This window comes from Schistocerca cancellata, chromosome 4 (genome assembly GCF_023864275.1).
Source record: "Schistocerca cancellata isolate TAMUIC-IGC-003103 chromosome 4, iqSchCanc2.1, whole genome shotgun sequence".
NCBI lineage: Eukaryota > Metazoa > Arthropoda > Insecta > Orthoptera > Acrididae > Schistocerca > Schistocerca cancellata.
This window is the reverse complement of record NC_064629.1, coordinates 629,675,884-629,700,451: the sequence shown is the minus strand read 5'-3', so window position 1 is coordinate 629,700,451 and position 24,568 is coordinate 629,675,884. Positions and strand designations below refer to the sequence as shown.

Sequence of the window (24,568 nt, the reverse complement as noted above, 5' to 3'; positions counted from 1 at the left end):
GCTACACCACGAACATGACGTGCTACAGACGCGAAATTTAACCGACAGTAAGAAGATGCTGTGATATGCAAATGATTAGCTTTTCAGAGCATTCACACCAGGTTGTCAGCGTGGCGACACCTACAACGTGCTGACATTAGGAAAGTTTCCAACCGATTTCTCATACACAAACAGCAGTTGACCGCAGTTGCCTGGTGAAATGTTGTTGTGATGCCTCGTGTAAGGAGGCCAAATGCGTACCATCACGTTTCCGACTTTGATAAAGATCGGATTGTAGCCTAAAGCGATTGCGGTTTATCGTATCGCGACATTGCTGATCGCGTTGGTCGAGATCCTATGACTGTTAGCAGAATATGGAATCGATGGGTTCAGGAAGGCAATACGGAACGCCGTGTTAGATCCCAACGGCCTAGTATCACTAGCAGTCGAGATGACAGGCATCTTATCTGCATGGCTGTAACGGATCGTGCAGCCACGTCTCGATCCCTGAGTCAACAGATGGGGACGTTTGCAAGACAACAACCATCTGCACGAACAGTTCTACGACGTTTGCAGCAGCATGGACTTTCAGCTCGGAGACCATGGCTGCGGTTACCCTTGACGCTGCATCACAGACAGGAGCGCCTGCGATGGTGTACTCAACGACGAACCTGGGTGCACGAATGGCAAAACGTCATTTTTTCGGATGAATCCAGGTTCTGTTTACAGCATCATGATGGTCGCATCCATGTTTAACGACATCGCGGTGAACGCACATTGGAAGCGTGTATTCGTCATCGCCATACTGGCGTATCACCTGGCGTGATGGTATGGGGGACCATTGGTTACACGTCTCGGTCATCTTTTGTTTGCATTGACGGCACTTTGAACAGTGGACGTTACATTTCAGATGTGTTACGACCCGTGGCTCTACCCTTCATTCGATCCCTGCGAAACCCTACATTTCAGCAGGATAATGTACGACCGCATGTTGCAGGTCCTGTACGGGACTTTCTGGACGCAGAAAATGTTCGACTGCTGCCCTGGCCAGCACATTCTCCAGATCTCTCACCAATGGAAAAGTCTGATCAATGGTGGCCGAGCAACTGGCTCGTCACAATACGCCAGTCACTACTCTTGATGAACTGTGTGGTATCGTGTTGAAGCTGCATGGGCAGCTGTACCTGTACACGCCACCCAAGCTCTGTTTGACTCAATGCCCAAGCTTATCAAGGCAGTTATTACGGCCAGAGGTTGTTGTTCTGGGTACTGATATCTCAGGATCTATGCACCCAAATTGCGTGTAAATGTAATCACATGTCAGTTCTAGTATAATATATTTGTCCAATGAATACCCGTTATCATATGCATTTCTTCTTGGTGTAGCAATTTTAATGGCCAGTAGTGTAGAAAAATTTGATTTAGTTCAAAAAGGATGGCTTAAACAAGGCATTGAAAGATTTACGTAAATGTAGAAGTATGAGAATGAGTTGAAAATACAAATCATTCGTAAAATCTAGTGTCTGACTGGAAATTATCTACGACATTGAGAAACAGTTGACAAATGAAGCACTAGGGGTGATCACTTTGGATGCGTCTTTCAAAATTGCAAAGCTCCCTAGTTTCGTGCTGGAACCTTGGTTTCTACCGTAAGCCTACACAACACTTGAAATATACCAATGTCAGTATGAAAACTCCTGCAGAAAAGAAAAACTTCATCGTAGAGAAATAAAGATAAATGTTGGCATATGATGGCCTAACAGTTCCTTTACAGCAGCCTTGAACAACGTAGTTCGGATGACCAGACGTCTCGATTTTTCCGCCACAGTCCCGATTTTCACATAAATGTCCTGGTGTCGCGTGAAAATTATTCAGGACACATAATTGTCCCGGTTTTTAACCGAGAAACAAAAAGCGTGCAATAATATTTCTCATTTAATTATTTGTGAAAAATAAATTTCATCGCAATAGAACGTAATATAAATATATATTTTCACAATACACCGTAAAAGCCTACCGCATTTGATGTAACTCGTCTTATGCCTAAAGAAAGAGTAAGAGATATGTCGATAAGAACAGCAGGTATCGCCTACCCTCCTTGTAACTTGCCGACCTTCCACTTTATGGCCCTCGAGACAAGTAAAACCAAAACCAAAGGAGGTATAAAGGAGCATCGCTTAAGCCATTCTCCTAATGTGATTGCAGTCACATGGACGTTAATTTTGTGAAGAAGTGAACGTTTCGGCGTATGTTAGCAGTGATTATTGAATATTGTTTCGCATATACTCACGCTTGCCGTAGCGGTCTATAGTCAAACTAAATCTTAAATTTTAGTATGAAAAATATAGTTTGTAGTATCTGATTACTGATGATTAATACTGCACAGTTTTAGGAGTAACAAATTGTGCCTAAGTAAGGGTTAACAAATTATACCTAAGTACCTAATAAGGGACTAAACATTGCAGAATATATATTCAGGGTAGTACAGTGCAAAAGTATATATCAGTCTTTTTTATTTCCGAAGAAAAGAATTTTGTTTATGTGCAATGGATCTACTTGTTCCTTGCCAATTTACAAATTGAAAATACATTCTTGCTATGGGTTTTTCAGCTGCTGTATCGTCATAGACCTATTATCGGTTTCAAAACATTTCTATAACGGACAAAAAAGGTACGCGTAAGTATAGTAATGAAGTTAGGTATAAACATAAGTGTCCCGGTTTTTTCTCTTTGAAATCTGGTCTGCCTACCTATAGTAGTATCGCTGAGAAAAACGCTTTGTAATAAATAAGTAAAATATGCAATGCGCGTCACATGCCATAGTACAAGGGCTGACTGAAAAGTAATGCATCCACCTTCGTAACTCTTCAACAGTTGGCAGCATTGGTATGCGGCAGGTACTGGCTTCTTCCGTAGTCTTTTATCTAGAGCTCCAGTTGGCGGGAAACCTTAGCATTGAACATTTGTGTTGTTGCAGCATAAAGTATGGAACCTGCGCAGACGGTCGGTCAATGCGATTTAAGCTACGTGCAGTCATTGAATTCTTGACAGCAGAAGGTGTCATCCCAAAGGAGATACATCAGAGAATGAAAGCAGTTTATGGTGATTGTATTGATATGAGTACTGTGCGTCGTTGGGCGAGTAAGTTTAAAGATGTTGAGCCGGGAACATCTGACCTGCGTGGCAAAGAGTTGGACGTCCTGTGACAGCAACAACCGAGTTTCAGATGTTCAAATATGTGTGAATTTCTAAGGGACCAAACTGTTGAGGTCATCGGTCCGTAGACTTACACACTACTTAAACTAACTTATTTTAAGGACAATTCACACACCCATGCCCGAGGGAGGACTCGAACCTCCGGCGGCAGTGGCCGCGCGCTCCGTGAAATGGCGCCGTAAACCGCGCGGCCACTCCGCGCGGCCTCCACCGATTTTCACTAGTAAAATGTTGACGGATTGATTCAGGACGGTCGTCGTATCACTCAGAGAGAAATTGTAAGCGCAATCGACATTTCACTAGACGTGTGGGTTGAATTATTGCTTTGCTTGGCTATCGGAAGATCTGTGCGCGATGGTTACCCCGAATGCTGACTCCTGAAATGAAAGCGCACAGTCTTGAAATTTGCCAGGAACTCCTCTCGCGTTATCAGAACGAAGGTGACGCCTTTCTCCATTCAGTTGTGACAGGAGACGAAACTTGGGTACACCATTACGACCTGGAGACAAAACGTCAGTCTATGGAATATTGACACAAAGACTTGCCCCAAAAAAAGAAATTCAAGACGCAGACCTCAGCTGGAAAAATCATGGCCACAGTGTTCTGGGACGCAGATGGTGTTATCCATGTTGATTTCCTTGATCGTGGAACAACAATACGGTTCAAACGGCTCTGAGCACTATGGGACTTAACAGCTGAGGTCATCAGTCCCCTAGAACTTAGAGCTACTTAAACCTAACTAACCTAAGGACGTCACACACATCCATGCCCGAGGCAGAATTCGAACCTGCGACCGTAGCGGTCGCGCGGTTTCAGACTGTAGCGCCTAGAATCGCTCGGCCACTACGGCCGGCGGAATGACAATAAATTCAGAGCATTACATCACAACGCTGTGAACTGTGAACGATGGCTAACAAGGGTCCGAAAGGAAAAGGGAAATATTTTCTTGCAGCATAACAACGCTAAACCACACACTTCACGTGCCACCACGGCAAAACTCAAGAGACTGAATCTCACCACCGTATGGCATCCTCCATACAATCCAGATTTAGCACCGTCTGACTTCCATCTGTTCACGATAATGAAAGATGATCTGCGGGGACATCATTATGCTTCTGATGAAGACGTTGAGAGAACTGTGAGAGTGTGGTTGCGGAAACAGAGTGTCGACTTCTTACGTGAAGGCTTCATAAAACCTGTGCATCGTTGGCAGAAATGTATCCAACTGGCAGGTGATTATGTGGAAAAGTGAATATTGGTAATTAAAGATCAAAAATGGTTCAAATGGCTCTGAGCACTATGGGACTTAACTACTGAGGTCATCAGTCCCCTAGAACTTAGAACTACTTAAACCTAACTAACCCAAGGACATCACACACATCCATGCCCGAGGCAGGATTCGAACCTGCGCCCGTAGCGGTCACGCGGTTCCAAACTGAAGCGCTTAGAACCGCACGGCCACACCGGCTGGCAATTAAAGATCACATTCTAAGGATTATTTCTGCGTTTGACTTATTAAAACATTCCCATCCAAACCCAATTAACGAAAGTGGAGGCTTTACTTTTCATTCAACCCTCGTATTTGAATCCACATATTTTGATTAAGCGGCGTTTACGCGTGAAAAGATGCATGACGTCCTTCCTCCACTACTTTCTCTCATTTGCATCTGTCATTACCATCTAAACTGCTCTTCTTCTCGCCACGCTCCTCTAAATTATTTTTTTCTGTTTTGTTTGTAACTTCTTTTAGTTTTCTCTCATTTCTTTTTTTTTTTCAGTGTTGAAACCACAATCAATAGAATGATGCTGCTAAGACATCACGAATTCGGGAGGATGACGTTTCAAAGCCGCGTCCGGCCATCCTGATTTAGGTTTTCCGTGATTTCCCTGAATCGCTTCGGCAAATGCCGGGATGGTTCCTTTGAGAAGGCACGGCCGACTTCCTTCCCCATCCTTCCCTAATGCAATGGGACCGATGACCTCGCTCTTTGGTCCCCTCCCCCAAAATCAACCACTCAACCAACCAACCAAAGACATCAGAATACGCAGCCATTTATCTGCCCTAACGTTGAAGCCATTGAGTACAACAAGGTGGGTGATTCAGTCGCCTCTCTTAAATATAGAAGAGGAGAGGTCTGTGACACACTGGTTGAAATAAGCGAAGACGAAAATACGGACAATTTGCTGTCATTTTGGCAAACCTTATGTGTAATTTTACGTTCCTTTCTTCAGTGGTGTTCAGTTATGGTATTTTACTCCACATTAATTATGTCAGCAAAAACACACGAAGTATTACACAGATATATCGAAAGTCATTGACTTACTCAGAAAGACAACAGAGTATTTCACAAACTACCGAGAGGACGACAGATTCCAAGGTTACCCACTACACGCTAAGGAACTAGCAAACCAGCTCGAGACTTGGCAAATTATTTAAACAACACCTCGCAGACCAGCCCGATATAAATAAACCGACTGTAGATGGTACACAGCAGATACGAATGGACGGAAGAAGAAACAGTTCCAGTATGTAGGAGAACATGAGAAAATTGAAGATTCAGAATCGCAGTACAAAATAGAAATATACTTTAAAGTACTGGATGTTATGATATGTACTGCCAGTGAGACATTTAAACAGCTTAAAAGGCAAAGTGAGCTTTTATTGGTTGTACGACATCAGTAATATTAAAGACATATCATCTGACGTTCTAGATGAAAAGTGTTCCAAACCGTGCGACAGTTCTAGTCATGGCCAGGCTAAGGACAGCAGTCTTGTCAATTTTCAAGACGAACTTAAAACTAGTCTGAACGTTGGTAAAGCCTTGTAGCACGCAAAGTGAAACTTTGAAACTCATACAAAGAATGTGGCTTTGCACGCAACGTAAGTATTACCTTACGAATTTTGCAAACACAGCCGGTGACAGTGGCGAGTGGAAAAAGATCATTTTCTGAGCTTAACGTTACTATAATGTACCTGAAGTCAACAATAGACCATTTACAGCTGTGTGAGCTAGCAACGCCGTGTGTTGAACATGAGTTTGCCGAATGTTTGGCTTCGTACATAATCATAGAGGAGATATTTTGATACCAAAGCAAGAAAAACATCAGTAATATAAGTGTGTAAACATATATTTATCATTGATTTTAGTTTTGATTCATTTATGTATGACGAGCATTTTCATTCATTTACTTAATACATATTTGTTGTAAGGTAGGCCTACATAACGGCGAAATAGGCTGCCAAATGTCACCCGCCGATGCAAACTCAGTGCTGGAGCAGCTATTTTACTTACTACTTTTCCTTTTTCGCTGAGCCTCATAATTCATCTCAGAACTAGTTGACGTAGTTAAGGACGTTTCGCGCCTTTTGAAAATTTTGCTAACGTATGCGATCTACCAATCTTAAGGGTTGTCGTGAACAGTTGTGCGTTTGTTTCTTTGTCTTAATGGAGTGCTACGAATATGTACCACATATGAAGATAAATGTCCATGTAAATACGCTCTTGTTACTCTCCCTCCGCACCACACGTTCCCTTCTGCTCAGGGAACGAGAAAAAGTGAACAGATTATAGTAATATTACTCTGAGAGTGACATAACTTTATTTTTGTTGACACAACTAATTTTGGAGCTATAACTCAAACTATATTACACTGTAAACGTTTCACTTCTGCTTCACTGAATGGTACCCCGTTCCTGGCTCTGGCCTTCTAGACGTATCCACGTCAGAAAGATCTATGAGTAACTGTGATATGTAAAAATACGACGTGATGGCTGAACACAGTACACACACTGAACGATACTGTAACACTGTACTCCTTCCCAATGTGCGAATTTTCAGGGGTATATTCAGCCCTTGGAACGAGATGGTATTCCCCGAAGGGACTGGCCCCGTCTTAAATCCCATCAAGCACGTGTGGGACGCTCTAGGGAGATGTATTTCAGCACGACCACAGCCCACGTGCGTCAGCGACCATCCATTAGTTCCAACTGCGTTAGTGGAGGAATGGAACAACCTACCACAAAAACTCCATACCTACCTTGTGGCCGGAGTGGAAGCACGTCGCAAAGCATGCGTTGCCCTCAGCGTTGATGACACACACTATTAATAACTGTACCCCGCCTTTCTCGTTGTCAGGGGGACAATGATGGCAGTAACTTTTGTGTAATTATTCGATTTGAATAAAAGCGTTATTTCTGTTCGTCTCATTGCGTATTACTTTCAGTTACCGTCTGTACCATACTGTTAGCAGTTCTTTCTATGTATGGTCCAAGTTTCACCGAGCTATGTTACTGGGCAGTGACATATCATGCAAAATTTATTTTCGTCATTAAGTTTTGCACACCAGTGTATCTCATTTAATAGTAAGAAATAATACAATTTAAGAACACACAAAGTAAATTTACTTTTTGAGGGTGACGTCCTGCAGGTGAGATCCATTTTTGTGCAGACGTTCCTCCGGTATCTTAGACAAAGTGCGAATGGTTCGAAGCAACATTTGAACAGGAATTTGGGAAACTGCTTCTCCGACCTTAACTTTCAGTTCTTTCACTGTAGCAGGTCGACTACAGTACACTTTGCTTTTAGGGTGACCACTCAAGAACAAACACATGCTGACAGATAAGAGGGTCTGGGAGGCCATAGAATGTCACCATTTCTCGAAATTGTACGGTTGCCAAAAACATGGTGCACAGCAGCCATCGATATTCGTGCTGTGTGCGACTTCAGGCCGTCTTGCTGGAACTAGCCGTTGTTAATAATTTGTTTCAATGTCTGTAGTTTTTACACAACAAAGGATTCAGGCAAGGCGACTTGTCTATTAGATGTCACTGTAGTCGCAAGACAGTTCTCGTCCTCAAAAAAATAAGGACATTTTTTGCCGTATGATGACACAACACGCCACACAGTAACTTTATTCTTGTACTGACAGGATTTTTTTGTGCCCAACAACGAAAATTTTCCTTTTAACAGATCCATTAAAACTGAAACAGCCTTCGTCCGAAATCTACAGATTGTTGACAGACATCTGTTCACAGAATTTACGTCATAGTAGTTTGAGTTTCTAACCAATCTTCAACTTGTATGGGTGGAAATGTACGATAGGTACCAATATTCGTCGAACATTTGAACTATGCAACTGTAAGGCCGAAGCATGACAAAGGAAACAACTGAAAGATTTGAAAACAAATAAGTCGTCAGGTACTGATGAAATCCCAATTCGGTTTTACAGAGAGTACTCTATAACACTGGTCTCATACTTAACTTCGAGTTATCACAAATCTCTCGTCCAGCACAAACTCCCATGCGAATGGAAAAAAAGCGCGATTCCTGTATGTAAGAAGGGTAAAAGAACGGACCCGCAAAATAACAGATCAATATCCTTAACATTGATTTGCCGCAGAATTCTTGAACATATTTTCAGTTCAGATATAATGAATTTACTTGAGACTGAAAAGCTTCTGCCGCCCGTTGTGGCCTAGCGGTTCTAAACGCTTCACTGTGGAACCGCGAGCCCGCGAGCGCTGCAGTCCGGAACCGCGGGACTGCTACGGTCGCAGGTTCGAATCCTGCCTCGGGCATGGATATGTGTGATATCCTTACGTTAGTTAGGTTTAAGTAGTTCTAAGTTCTAGGAGACTGATAACCTCAAAAGATAAGTCCCATAGTGCTCAGAGCCATTTGAACCATTTTTGAAAAGCTTCTGTTCACGAATCAGCACGGTTTTAGAAAGCATCACCCGTGCGAAACTGTCCTTGCACTTTTCTCACATGATACTGCGAGCTATGGATGAAAGGCAACAGGTTGATTCCATATTTCTAGATTTCCGAATCATTTGGCACGGTACCCCGCTGCAGACTTTTAACGAAGGTACTAGCAGATGAAATAGGTTCCCAGATATGTGAGTAGCTCGAAGCCTTCTTAAATAATAGAACACAGTACATTGTCCTCGATGACGAGTGTTCATCAGAGACAAGGTTATCGTCAGGAGTGCCCCAGCGAAGTGTGACAGGACCGCTATTATTTTCTATATACGTAAATGATCTGGTGCACAGGGTAGGCAGCAATCAATAGTTGTTTGCAGAGGATGCTGTGGTAGTAGGCCGCAATCTATGGTTGTTTGCAAATAATGCTGTAGTGTGCGGAAAGATAGCGACTTTTAATGACCCTAGGAGCGTACAAGATGACTTAGACAAAATTTCTAATTGGCGTGATGAATGGCAGCTAGCCCTAAATCTTGAAAAATATAAGTTAATGCGAATGAGTAGGAAAAACAAACCCGTTACATTCGAATGGAGCATTAGTAGTGTGCTGCCTGACACAATCACGTCATTTAAATATCTGGGCGCAACGGTGGAATGCGTTATGAAATACAACTTGCATGTGAGGATTGTGGAAGGGAAGGCGAATGGTCCATTTCGGTTTATTGGGAGAACTCTGGGAAATTGTGGGTGATTTGCAAAGGAGAACGCATACAGGACGCTAGCGCGACCTATTCTTGAGTGCTGCTCGAGTATTTGGGATCCCCATGAGGTCGGATTAAAGGACGACATCGAAGCAGTTCAAAGGCGGGCTGCTAGGTTTGTTACTGGCAGGTTCGAACATCGCGCTAAATATTACGGAAATGCTTCTTGAATTCAAATGTGAATCCCCGGATGGATGACGACTTTCTTTTCGAGGATCATTATTGAGAAAATTTATAGAACCTGCATTTGAAGCTAGCTATAGAACGATTCTACTCCCGCTAACATGCATGTCGCGTAATATTTCTTGCATGCCAAACTTGGTGAGTGATTTGATGCTAGGGTTCTAATTCTTATTTGAGCGCATGTGCGTTCCCCCAAATTTTCACACATTTGCTAATCTTTGAGCGTATTTAATTTGCCTACTGGACTGATTGATAGCGTAGCGTTCTCGCTGTTTGAACGCTTGTGTGTTGTATAAAAATTTTACTTGAGATTGACTGCAGTCAGGGATAATTAAGTTTGCGTGTAAAGCGTTAATTTAATCTGTTGTTACTGCATGCATTTCAAGGTTGTTTTACGTCTGCGTTTTAGAGTGAGATGGTGTCTGAGTTTCTTGACAGGTCTAGCATGTGAACCGTCCTGATTTACCGCTGGTGTCCGAGTTGAAACTTATTCTTTTGAACTTCAGCTGACATTTTTTATTGGACTGTTAATTTTTACATTGTCATGATGATTGTAATAAGATGTATTTAAAATTTTTCACGGATGGTGTTGACGCCCTGTTTGCCCAGTCCTTCCATCCCCGAGGCAACCTAGCGGCATGTCGCGTTTCAACTAAGATACCAGCAATTAGGCCTCATAAGGAGGTATTCAGACAGTCATTTATCCTTCTCTCTATTTGCGAGTGGTTTAAAAGTGGTTCAAATGGCTCTAAGCACTACGGGACTTAACATCTGAGTTCACCAGTCCCCTAGACTTAGAACTGCTTAAATCTAACTAACCTAAGGACATCACAAACATCCATGCCTGAGGCAGGATTCGAACCTGCGACCGTAGTAGCAGCGCGGTTCCAGACTGAAGCGCCTAGAACCGCTCAGCCACAGCGGCCGGCTTTGCGACTGGAACATGAAAGGAAATAGCTAGTAGTGGTACAAGATTCCCTCCGCCATGCATACGGTGGTTTGTGGAGTATGTATGTAGATGTCGACTGAACGATGTGGACCTTTTATGACAACACTCCAAGCAACTTCGATATCGCCTGGTGTACGAACGCTTCGCACACGGCCTGACGGATTCTTTCTCATTGCTGAACCTGTTTCCTCAAAATCACGTATCGACGTGTAGTAGCATGTGCAGATGGAAGGTGATCGTGGCGTCTTAAATTGAACTGACGGCGAAATTCTCAACGTGCATCCCCCGTATTGTCGTTGTTTCTGTAAAACGGTTCGATGGCAAAAACAAGTTGCCCAGCACTCCAAATGTTCGTTTTAACTAAATGGCAAGATAGTGTAAACTTGTTTCTTTATGTTAATGAGCGTTAACAGTGGCCCAGGGCAACCAACACAAACTTCAAAACATCCCGTTTCCTGGAATTACCCTCCACATTTTTCCGCAAAAATATATATATATATATATATATATATATATATATATATATATATATATATATATATATACCGGTGTTAGATGGATTAACCATACAATCTGAGCAGCCGTCTTAGGTTGTTTGTAGATGATCAGAAGATCAAAACCATTGCAAAAAGATACAGATAGACATGTATAGTGCGAAAATCGGCAGTTGACCCCAAATAATGAAAAGTGTGGTGTCATCCACACGAGTTCCAAATGGAATCCGTTGAACTTCGGTTACACGATAAATCAATCAAACCTAAAGGCCGTAAATTTAACTAAATACCTAAGAATTACAATTATGAAAAAGTTAAATCGCAAAGAAAATGTTACGGACACTGCGTTTTATTGGGGGAACACTTAGAATACGCAACAGATCTACTAAAGAGACTGCCTACACTATGCTTATCCGTCCTGTTTTAGAGTACTGCTGCGCGTTGTGGGATTCTGACCAGATAGAATTAACGGAATACATACAAGAATGGCAGCACATTTTGTATTATCGAGAAACAGAGGAGAGAGTGTCACGGACGTGACCTGACACAGGATTGGGGGTAGAAATCATTAAAATAAAGGCGTTTTTCGTTGCGGTGGGATCTTCTCGTGAAATTTCAATCACAAACTTTCTCTTCCGAATGCGAAAATAATTTGTTGACGCCGACCTACGTAGGGGGAAACGATCATCATAATAAAATAAGGGAAATCAGAGCTCGCACGGAAAGATGTATGTGTTCGTTTTTTCCCCGTGCTGTTCGAGAGTGGAATAATAGAGGATTAGTGTGAAGTTGGTTACATGAACCCTGTGCCAGACACTTAAGTGTGTTTGCAGAGTAGCCATGTAGATTTAGATGTAGATGAAAAAATACGCCGGCCGGAGTGGCCGTGCGGTTCTGGGCGCTACAGTCTGCAACTGAGCGACCGCTACGGTCGCAGATTCGAATCCTGCCTCGGGCATGGATGTGTGTGAAGTCCTTAGGTTAGTTAGGTTTAATTAGTTCTAAGTTCTAGACGACTGATGACCTCAGAAGTTAAGTCGCATAGTGCTCAGAGCCATTTGAACCATAAAATTACGCCGGCCGGAGTGGCCGTGCGGTTCTGGGCGCTACAGTCTGGAACCGAGCGACCGCTACGGTCGCAGGTTCGAATCCTGCCTCGGGCATGGATGTGTGTGAAGTCCTTAGATTAGTTAGGTTTAATTAGTTCTAAGTTCTAGGCGACTGATGACCTCAGAAATTAAGTCGCATAGTGCTCAGAACCATTTGAACCATTTTGAAAAAATTACGTGTCCCGCTGCGAAAATCTCGTTCCCATATTTCGAAATGTCCATAAAATAAAAGTTGTGCTAGTTTAAGGTGTATTCCCATGAGACCGTCGAGTCCGATGTAAGTCTCGAAAGCTACTCGCTAGAAAGGACCCTGCTGGTCCGCAGACGCTAGCATTGTTGTAGTTCACGAAGTACCGGGCATCGCTTTAGTTTCTTCGAATTGTGTCGGAAAACCGTGTATTCACGTCCCCATCGGTGCGAGCCTAAATATTTAACGGTTCTCCGGCGGAGAGGATGTTTTTTTCGTCGTTTTCGAGAGCAGTTTCCGACGGCGGGAACCGAAAGGCGGGCTTTTCGAGCGGTCGATCGTCGCACGTTGCGCCCGTCGACACGCGTAGAGGAGCGCGGCGGTGGCGGAGGCCGGCGTATCCGGTTTTTGAAGCAGAAGAAAGTGGTGCGCTAGGAGACGTCTCCTTTGTTCGGAGCGGAGTGACCGGGCCGCGGCAGCTGTGTGTGTTTTTGTTGCGGCACGGCGCGGCGCGGCGCGGCAGGCGTGCGTCTGTTGCCGAGCAGCGCTGCGGCGGCCGGGCAGCGCAGCCCGAGGCCAGCCGGGGAAACCGGTTGTGGTAGCTGCGGCCATCTCAGCGTGGCCGTGGCGGCGGCGGCGGGCAGGTGGCAGCTTCCTCTCGCGCGGGGCCCTCCCAGCGCGCCGCACGCAGGCGGGACCGCCGCCACTCGCCGCCTGTGCGCGCCACGCTCCACAGCCTTCCGCCGCGCCGACGCGCCACCAGTAAGTAACCGCTACTCTGTCGTCTCGCACACCCTCCTCCTCACTCTCGCTTATCTGCCGACGAGAGACGCCGTGTCCGTCTTTGTTTAGCGTTACTGTGTCGTTTCGAAACAAGTGAACGCGAGTCGCAAAGCTCTATTTGCTGCTTCACGCAAGTGGTTTATGAAATCCTCTTTATTTCTCCAGTTATTGTCACGAAGCACGATTTCTGGCGCTCGTTGTTTCTCGCGCACCGTTTCCGACTCTTACATCCTACGAACATCTGTTCTAGTGCAGTCGTGCGAGGGCTCTCTCGCCGAACTACCGAAAATTATCAAAATCAGCCGCGGTCTGCGATGACGCACACGTCTCGAGTCTGCTAGCAAAGCGACGTCACCCCCACCCACTGTAAAAAAATGGCTCTGAGCGCTATGGGACTCAACATCTTAGGTCATAAGTCCCCTAGAACTTAGAACTACTTAAACCTAACTAACCTAAGGACAGCACACACACCCATGCCCGAGGCAGGATTCGAACCTGCGACAGTAGCAGTCCCGCGGTTCCGGACTGCAGCGCCAGAACCGCTAGACCACCGCGGCCGGCCCACCCACTGTAGCGCTGGGGACGCGTATACGGTAGCAGGACGGCGGCTGTCGTCAAAATGTTGGGGAACATATGTCGGCAGTATTGTAAGCGACGTCCCGCGGCGGAGGATAGTGGTCCAGCCGGGCTGTGATTTGGGCCGCGCTCGAGCGTGCCCGTCCAGCTGGTATCCTGGTAGGCTGCCTGGCAACAGAGCCGGCCGGCGACCATTCGAGCCTACAAGGTCACCAGCCCTGTCTCCTTCCCTGGCTTGCATCGCCATTCTCTCCCTTCCTTTCTGCCGTGTAGCCAGCAGCGGGCGCACAGCCGTTCTTCTGGGATGGCTCTTCCTCCCCTGCGCCTTCCGGTGCTGCTGCTGCTGCCTCGCCGACTCGTCTCCTCGTAAGTCCAACTTGCACTCTTTATCTCTTTCGATTCGATCTCGTCTTCGCCGACATCTTTGCCAGTTCTTAAGTTTTATAGAAATACTTCCAAATTTAAGCGGTACGCGCCCGTAACTGTGAGTGGTGAAGCAGTGATGGCGGGAGATTTGATGCAACAGGTCCTGTCAAACATTCTGTCACCAGTAAGTCCGTATAGCTGTAGCCGATTCTGCAACTTCTCGCTGTTACTCTTTATCGGCCATATGTCTACTAACGTTTATATGCTACCGGTTACAGCGACACGTTACTGTCAAGTAAAAAAAATTACTGTCCATTGTTTTAACGATATTGTGATTTTTCACGGTTCTACATTGACGATGTTCGACAGTGAAGTTAATATAACTTTTTTAAAGACATTTCGCGAGCAAAATTTTGGAGTTCTTGTCAGTATACTATAGCAATTATGAACAGAAATTCTGTAGAAGTTTCTAGATTCTACCAGAAGTGTGTTGCGTACCTGAGTCATTTCCAGTACTTAATACCTCGGTAAATAAATTGTTATTATTTCTTTTCTTCGGTAAATAAATCGTTATTATTTCTTTTCTCTGCAGGCCTATGTTTACTTTTCCCTTTCTAAGGAGGTTGTCAGAGTTCTTCAGCCAAGTGGAATTAATTATTACGCCTGTCAGTCTTCAATGCCACTTGTGTATGAACTGTGCGCTGTCGTCACTAATTCGCAAGCTACCTAAGAAAAACATTCTATAAAGGCATATTCTCAGAGGTTCAGCTAGTTTTGACGAGACAGAAATTTGAAACAGAATTTCTAGTACGCCTTCGTGAAACTACATCGGCCGAAATTGTTAGTGACACTTTCGTTGTACGTTTAGAACAATGTACGTAAACATAACGTGGGCTGCCTGATAGATTAAGTCCCGGAGAAAAAGTATGCAATGAAGACAGCATTCGCTTTTCTTACGGAACGGTATCGATGATCTCATATACAGGAATTCAGTTCGGGCACAAATGAATGTCAGATATGCGTTTTACATGTAAGAGAATGCAATTTCTGTAATGTACCGCTATGTGACAGCCATATCTAAAAGGCGTCACGAGCCTGAATGTCATTTTTAAGAGCGACAGGTTATTTCTTGGAGAAGTGCTTTTTTATACTACCATACTTAGTAAATTTCATTACACTACCATAACATACTGTGTCACAGTAAATGCCTTACTTATACTCCAAAATGTCTGTAGATTTATTGATAAGAGGTCTTGGCTCTTAAAGTATAATGCTGTTAAGTTTATGGACCTTGTAACGATAGCGAGTCTGCAAAAGAGATAAGCATGTTTTTCGCTATTTTGCTGCTTCCATTTATCTGAAAAATCTGCAATATCGTAACTGTTAATGTCACATTTCTTTTTTGTTTTTCTTTTTTTATATAACGCTTAGCTTTTTGTATATAACGCTTAGCTGTAGTAGCCAGATAAGCAGCGAAATGTTGCTGCACAAAAAATATGTATTTCATCTGTTGCTAACAGCTGTAAACTTCCCACAGATACGCTTTAAATCATGTATCTTTCATAACTATCTCTGTAAGTAATTTATAGTAACATTCGTAATAACGAGACTAACACTTCGTTAACATTTATGACTGGTTTTCTCTGCATGTAAAGTACATGCGAGATCAATTTTGATGCAGACGAAAATTGACGTTGTGCTACACTGCAGAAATAATAATGAAAAACGCTGCTCAGAACCTGTTTCTTTTTGTGGAAAAAAGGAAGAAAGTATAGTTTAACGTCCTGTCGACAACGAAGTCATTAGAATCGGAGAGTAAGATATGATTGGGAAAGGAAGTCGGTCGTGTCCATTCCAAAGGAACCATCCCGGCACCTGTCTTATACGGTTTAGGGAAGCCACGGAAAACGTAAAATAGAATGGCAGGATTGAAATTTGAATCGCTGTCCTCCCGAATGCGAGCCCAGTGTCTTAACTACAGCATCACTTTGGAACCAATCAAGTCAGCAGTGCTAAAAGACTATAGATGCGGTCTGTTCAGCTCTTTTTGTGGGCTTTTGTTATGGACCACTGAATAATGAACTGAAATGTCTGAAGTTATCAAATTATCGCAAGAAACAGCTTCCAGTTACCGCATGCGTTAGGACCAGATGTATTGTGTATGCCATTTGTACACGGAGCTTTTGTGGTTCATGAACCAATGTACGCTCCTAGGAACACAAATCCTATACAGAAATAAGTAACGAGAAACTTACATGGGCATCACGCACTCTTCCCAGGGTACCCTGCAAAAGGAAACTATGCAATTTAGATTCTGTATAAAGACTAAAGACCGGCTTCGCGCGTTGATTAGCATAACAATCAAACCAAATTTTGATGTATGTGTATGCGCGATGGAGAGAGAGAAAAAAAAATGAAACATACTGAAATTGCACACATCATTGGCAGTTAACTTTCACACCTCGCAAAGAACATCGTTGTCCATTAACTCCGGGCGGTCTACACAGCGTAACGTCGCTGTCGTCATCTTAAGGTAATTTGGGTAATACGTGTGTACGTCACCGGCAAGAAATGTCTACCTGCTACTTTGCACCATGTTTCTAGGCTATAAAACAGACTTAATTAAATCGAATCGCCCGTTGCGAAATAAAAATGCAGTTATTAGTGTCAAACAGCAATTTATTGGTCACGCGAACACAAAAGTCGTATTAAATGGTTCAAATGGCTCTGAGCTCTATGTGACTTAACATCTATGGTCATCAGTCCCCTAGAACTTAGAACTACTTAAACCTAACTAACCTAAGGACATCACACAACACCCAATCATCACGAGGCAGAGAAAATCCCTGACCCCGCCGGGAATCGAACCCGGGCGCGGGAAGCGAGAACGCTACCGCACGACCACGAGCTGCGGACGAAGTCATATTACATAGGACCAATGTGGCACTGTCATTTCGTTTGTTTCGATGATCACTTGCGAACATTACTTTAGATGTATACTCTAATACACAATGACGTAGTTTTCTAGAATATAAAGTTACCTAGGAACTTTAAAGATCTGAAGTGTAACGACGCATTAACATTCTATTTTCAGTTTTCATTCCAATGTTTCACTGGTGTGTTTCTAGACACAAAAACAGTATACGCTGTTTTTCCTTTGAAAAGCAATAATTCCTATGAAAAATTATTCCTTTAACTGTAAAAATATGTTCTTGTGTAATTGCTAATTATATATGGATATACCCGTAGGAAATTCATTTACTACCGCAAAGAAATACGCTGTAAAACAAGAAAGGGTGTCACGGCCACGGATTACAGGTTTTCTGTTGGTCATCAGTTCCAATTCATCAGCTACCCTAATTTCACTTTTAGCAACAGAATGTAAAGCAAAACTAAATAGGATTAACTATGGGTTAGTCAGGCACTATACGAGTAACTTGCAGTTGTTATCAGTCAGGTTAAGCAGAAATATTCAGCAGTGACAATTCCTGCTCAAAGAAAGAAACTCATCTGAAGCATTACGTGCATTGGGTGTCAATTTTTCAAAGGTGACAGAAAGGAACAAGCTACATTGCGGATGTATTTCATAAATGGCATGAGAACAGTATAATATAGAATATGAATGAAACAGTAAGATTAATTTTCTCCGTCTCCTGATGATGTGGAATAACAGGAAATGTCATATAAACTTCTTATTAACATAAAGGAAACTGACAACTAAAGCGCACTGTCGAAACACGTAATACAATTTTCACACCAATAAATGTTTGTACCTCATAAATAGTCTAACATTAGATTATTCATCACAGCGTTTTTTTTTTTTTATCGTCGAAGAGCTTATGTACTGCTTCATAATTGGCCTGATTTATCCAAATTGGGGAACATTCTGCAATTGTTTTGTATGCATATACATTGGCTCAATGAGACCATAATGCTTTCTAAAACTTGGTCGCGCACGTAACAGAAAAGTTTACACTAACAATACTCTTAGTCTAATGCGAATGAGACAATGTGCGTTCCAATGAAAATTATGTCCTGGGTTAAAGCAGTTCAACGTTTTTGAAGAGGCCTGGTCATGCCACAAGTTTGAAGCTTGGCTCCGACGAAGAAGATTTGTCTTGGACGTCGACAAGCTGTTCTCTAAACGGCCTCCGCAGCAAGGATGTGTCAGCTGCATTGCGCTCTTCACCGTTATGGACTCGCTAATATGTAAACGGGGCTTTGCTGTGTGAGCTTTCCACGTGAAGTGCTAGCGGCAAGAAAAGTCGTGTCCATCAACCTGCATAGGCAACGGATGACCAAACAGCGCGACGCGTCTCTTTGAGAAGCGTGATGTAGCGCTGTCGTTCGGACGTAAACACCCTCACAAATGGAAATGTATGTTTTAGGATTTTGGAATACCGAGTGATCATTTTAGCTCTGTTGTGTCAACATTGGCCGAAGAATTTTATATCGGTTATATCACTTTACACAGAAGTGGAACAGCGTTGCATATCTGTATCTGAACATGGATTTACTGTACTTGGGGGTCACATAATTCTTGAGGTTACAAGCGTTTCTATGGAAGCTTTTATTAATATATGGTAGTCACAAAGAGTGTCCTACGATTATTTAAGGTTTTCAAAATTGACACAACATTTCACAACACTGTTAGAAATTTTTTTATTTGAATTTCGATTTCGAGCAGAGTGATTTCTACTCCATCCATTCGTTCTCGCGATTTTTCCACGGTGAAAAACTTCATGAAAATATCTCATAAAATTAAGACAGTGATAAACATAATATAAAATTAAGAGAGTGTAAAAATAATACGAGGTTCTTATTACAACTTCTACTTTATTTATTACAACCACATTTCGTCTCCCTCTGTTTAATTACATCAACTCGACACGTAAGGCACTACATTCCTTACTGGAGTGTAGCTTTTCTACTCGGCACAATAGGTCGTCCTTACATTGAAGGGTTTCCTAATTTGGTATCAGCTTGGGTTATACGCTGCTTCCCGCAGGAATTGAAAGGATTAAACTTGGCCTCGCCTACTTCGAGGTTGCTAAACAAATTACTGATGCATTTGTGAAGGAAGGAGCGTATGCGTCGATTGTAGCCCAATTAGAAACATCATTCCAGTATTCACCTCTAACGGTTTTTACGAAATCATGAAAACAACAACACCAGGAGGGCCATATAATAATACCTGAACTACACTTTTTCCGAACAGAAAAGCCGGCCGTTGTGGCCGAGCGGTTCTAGGTGCTTCAGTCTGGAACCGCGCGACTGCTACGGTCGCAGGTTCGAATCCTGCCTCGGGCATGGATGTGTGTAATGTCCTTAGGTTAGTTAAGTTTAAGTAGTTCTAAGTTCTAGGGGACTGATGACCTCAGATGTTAAGTCCCATAGTGCTCAGAGCCATTTGAACTACTTGAACCGAACAGAAATATAATGACAACTATAGCGCCGCCACGTCCAGTCCACACCTACAGCAAAAATGTATGTATATTTCTGAAAATGTACTGGCGAAACTTACATGGAAACATTTACTGAAAACTTTCCGTCGATATCTGTAGGATGACTAAATTAAGACAGAAGCAGATATATTGACAATTGTGATGATGTCTGGTTATCATTGTGTCTACGTAGTGTTAATAATTCTATGAGGCTGTACATAAATGCAGCATTATATCTTTTGAAGAACAAAACCAAGCATGATGTTTTAGTCGGTGGCCGTTTGCGTCGTAATCAAATACCGGGCTGACCTTTTAGATGCTGGTTCTTCATGGTTTTCCCAGATCAATACACATAATTATCGTGTCAGTTTCTTCAGCGAGGCATCAAACGTAGTTAGATTTTCATTCGGTAAAACAAGTTTCAAAAACCCGTCGGGAAAACGTGACCTAGGTTTTCCATTGTTTCCCACTGTCTCATCAGGCAAACACTGGGACAGCTTTTTTTCTAACAAAGCTGTACTATTTCGTAACTCATTATTTTTTCTTCAGAACTAGTGTAAAATCACTGATGATGTCGACGGAGTATTAGTTTAACTTCTCTCTCCTTTAGCGTAGCAACAGCTTAACAATAAGACCTGCAGTTAACTGGCACTCGCTGCATAAAATGGCAGCTAACTCAAAATGAATGAGAAAAAAAAATGAAACATATTTCATGTTACTATGAGAAACGTAAAGCAGTGTAATCATCAACTGAGGAAATAGCTCTAAAAATTCTTGGAAGATCAGATCGTCCATCTGACACCCTTACCAAGTTTGAAAAGGCTGACTAAGAATAGGATGTAAGGAAGCTACAGTTTAATATCTCGCCGATGTCGAGCTTATTAATGTCCTTCCACAAGCTCAGAAAAGAGAAGAAAGGGATGAAGAATTAGCTGCCGCTTTATCGAATGAGCCATGCCGGTACTCGCATCAAGTGATTTAGGTAACCTTGGAGAACGTAAATATGGATGGCGAGACGAGGATTTCTGACAACTTTCCTCATGAATACGACTTCACTCTCTTAATCATTGATTCGTCTCGCTCAGCAAAAGCTTAAGAGAAAAATCAGAAGTGCCACGGCATTTTAAGGATTTTTTTGTAACCAGTGCGAAAATGTCAGGTAGTGTCAGCAAGAGTTTCACTGGGAGAGTTTTGGGCATCCATCCAGTCTTAAAATTACGAAACAGCGTTTACCGAAAACATTGAACTTCTTGTAAGTAAGTCTCGCCTAATGACGGTGGGCAAAATTAGAACATGTATTCACATCCGCTTACGGATGCTAAAAATTATTTTGTTTCTTACTTATTGCTACTGAAATTTCGGGTATACTCAACTTCAGGTACAACCTAAAATGGAACTCTGAACACAGATAGAGATACCGCCGAAACATCAAGCGAATACGATCTGTGCTCATATCATAGAGCCGGCCGGAGTGGCCGAGCGGTTCTAGGCGCTACAGTCTGGAACCGCGCGACCACTACGGTCGCAGGTTCGAATTCTGCCTCGGGCATGGATGTGTGTGTTGTCCTTAGGTTAGTTAGGTTTAAGTAGTTTTAAGTTATAGGGGACTGATGAACTCAGAAGTTAAGTCCCATAGTGCTCAGAGCCATTTGAACCATGTCATAGAGAACACGAATAAATCCAAAACAATGTAAGAACCAGGACTGTTAACACATTCCTCATATTTGTAAATGGAAGCAACAATGTTTAATAATCACACGAAGGCTGTGGACCCATTCTATATCGAACGACTACAGCTATATTCATGTCGTTTTAAACGAGGGGTACGTTTTTCGTACAGGATCCGCGATTGACGAAGGGAAGGGCGGTAATTGTATACAAGGTAACATCTGCCTCACAACAAACAGTGACTTGCAGGGTACAGATTACAATTTACTCCCGTCTTTTTCAGACACGACATATATTCTCTTTGCAATGAACTCGTCTGTCGCGATTTCGGAATCATCCAAGAGAAGAAGTGACTTCCATTAACAAAGAAAATCAACAATCATGTCTGAAAGCGACTGTTCTCAACGGGTTGGCGTAACCCCAACTCCGTGTTTCTCGTGATAGAACTACTTGAAGCTTGCTAAATCTGTTTCGCTTTTTCGCATTAGTTGAAAACGGAGTTGGTTTGATGGTCGGCGATTTGAGAGACGAGTTGTCGATACGGAGGTGGGTAACAAGCGCCAGATGTTGCCGCAGACAGGGCGGGAAGCGCCACGGGGAGCAAAATAAGTGCGGCCCTTATACCTGCGCCTCAGGGTCGCACGGCACTGCGCTGCGTTGCGAAGTTTCCGCAGCTCGGTTGCGCGCCGGCCAACGGATTGCTGCCTCCGTAACGAGCGCGCCTCGCAGCTCGGCGGTTGGCTCGGGCACACCCGCGCCGGTACCCGTTTAGCTTACGTATTTGACGATCATTGTTAGCGTCTTATGCGGCTAAATTCTTCATAGCGAAAACACGCCACAGAAACGTGGCTATACGTGATCCCAGCCAGCCCTTGTCTTCTACTGTGTGTTCATCTCTGTTAATGCCTACTCATCACCGTGATCATTACCAAGAGCGTCGCCAGGATCTTTTAGTTTCGCGATGTAAGGCGAAGCAGTTTTGAGGTTTCACGACAAAATATTGTGGGTCACTTGCTGCTAGTCAATTTTAGTTACGTGTTCCGGCTTTCTTCAAACTGACACTGCATTGAAACGTCTGCCTATGTGTTGGGTGGGATGCGAGCTTTGTGTGGGAAGATCGATTTGTTTCTAGGAAGGGTGGAAGGAAAAGCTGGACACGCCCGTGGTCCTTCTATATGCCACGACCGCACATTTTCCCATTCTTCTACACCTCAGCTCGTGTTCCATGTCTTAAAGATGTCGACGAGGTATTAAATTTCCTTTTGATCCTCATCCCATCCTGGTGACTGAAGAAAGATAGGCTGGTGTTTAACGACCCGTTAACTTTGAGATCATTTTAGACGGAGCACCAACTCAGTTGACAAGAATGGTAGAAACAAGAAGCTATGGCTATATTGGTAACCCATCATGTCATTCGCCTTTAGTGATGTATTTTTTTTTTATTATTTTACGTTCAGAAAATGTACATAACCGTTTAACATCATTCATAACTAATTGTTGCTCTGTAGTGGAGTGTGCTCTGACATGACAGATTAAAACTGTTAGCCGGACCGAGACTCGAGCCCGGGACCTTTGCCTTTCGCGGGCAAATGCTCTGTCGACTGAATTGGACTCGCATTCGGGAGGACTGCGGCTCAAATCCGCGCTTGACCCTCCGGATTTAGGTTTACCGTGATTTCACCTAAATCGCTTAAGGAAAATGCCGGGAAAGGGCGCGGTCAGTTTCCTTCCCCATCCTTAATCAATCGGAGCTTGTTCTCCGTCTCTAATGACTCGTTTTCGACGGGGCGTTAAACCCTAATCTTCCTTCCGTCCTTCTACCGACTGAGCTGCCCAAGCACGACTCACGACCTCTTTTCACAACTCTACTTGCCCCAGTACCTCATCTCCTACCTTCCAAACTTGACAGAAATTCTCCTGCCTGACTAGCGGGACTAGTAACCCTGGAAGAAAGGCAAATCAGTCGGTAGAGCAGTTGCCCGCGAAAGGCAAAGGTCCGGGTCTCGAGTCCCGGTCGGGCACACAGCTTTAATCTGCCAGTAAGTTCCATCATTATCATCGCCTTTAATGATTCGGGGAAATCCCTCAAATCCGAAATAAGGAGGCTAAACGGTAATTTGAATCCTGTTGCTGCCGAAAACTAGATCAGTGCCTTACCTGCACTCAGTCTCAATGGGTAATGTCGCAGCTGGGCGTCGAACTGAGACCAGTGCATGTGCCACTGAAGAGAAGTACTGGTTGTGTTATGTAAGAGGTCTGGCAACCGCAGCCAAAAATCCGCATGGTGAATAAAACCTTCCACTCTTGCTGTTAAAATACTTTTATTAAAAAGTCACTATCGATTTCGCATCAGTAGAGAGGCATCTTCGCCGGCCAGTGTGGCCGAGCGGTTTTAGGCGCTTCATTCTGGAACCACGCGACCGCTACGGTAGCAGGTTCGAATCCTGCCTCAGGCATGGATGTGTATTCCTTAGGTAAGTTAGGTTTAAGTAGTTCTAGTACTAGGGGACTGATGACCTCAGATGTTAAGTCCCATAGTGCTCAGAGTCACTTGAATCACTTGAAGAGGCATCAATAGAGATGTATCTTAAGGTGACAGATTTTTAAAAAGTCATAGCGCGGTAAAGTGATTGCTTGGAACCAAGTCCCATCGTTCATTGCCTAGATAAAACCGGTAGCACGCTAAAAACGGTTGTCTGTGATTAAATTGACTGGTATCGCGCGGCACCATGCCGTAGACATCATAGAAGTGTGCACGGCGCTAGTGTAAACTGTATCTAGACGATGAACAATGGGACTTGGCTCTAAGCAACCATTTTGTCGCGCCATGACTTTTTAAAAATCTGTCACCTTAAGATACATCTCCATTGATGCAAAACCGGTAGTGCCTTTTAATAAAAGTATTTTAACAGCCAGTGCGGAAGGTTTTATTCACCACGTGAAGTACCGAAGAGACGTACTAACGGATGATCGATTGAGGTGGCGCGGTGGTTTACGCACGGGCTCAAAACCGCATAGCATGCGAATCGAAAGAATTTGCATCTCGTGTAATCCATATTGCTTTAAATGACTAAGAAACGTGTGATACCCCCTTTTTTCATGTTCATTAAATCATAAAGTACATCGCAGTGTTATGTGCGTTTGTGAACGGTA

The 24,568-nt window shown here is 43.4% G+C and overlaps 1 protein-coding gene across 1 annotated transcript in view; it reads left to right on the top strand.

Annotated features, from left to right (window-relative positions):
• Window positions 1-24,568, top strand: part of LOC126184354 (uncharacterized) — a 144,165-nt gene that overhangs the window by 69,954 nt on the left and 49,643 nt on the right. Inside the window, exon 2 of the mRNA XM_049926733.1 lies at window positions 14,005-14,303. Coding sequence (XP_049782690.1) covers window positions 14,005-14,303 — 299 coding nt within the window. The remainder of the gene's footprint in view (window positions 1-14,004; window positions 14,304-24,568) is intronic.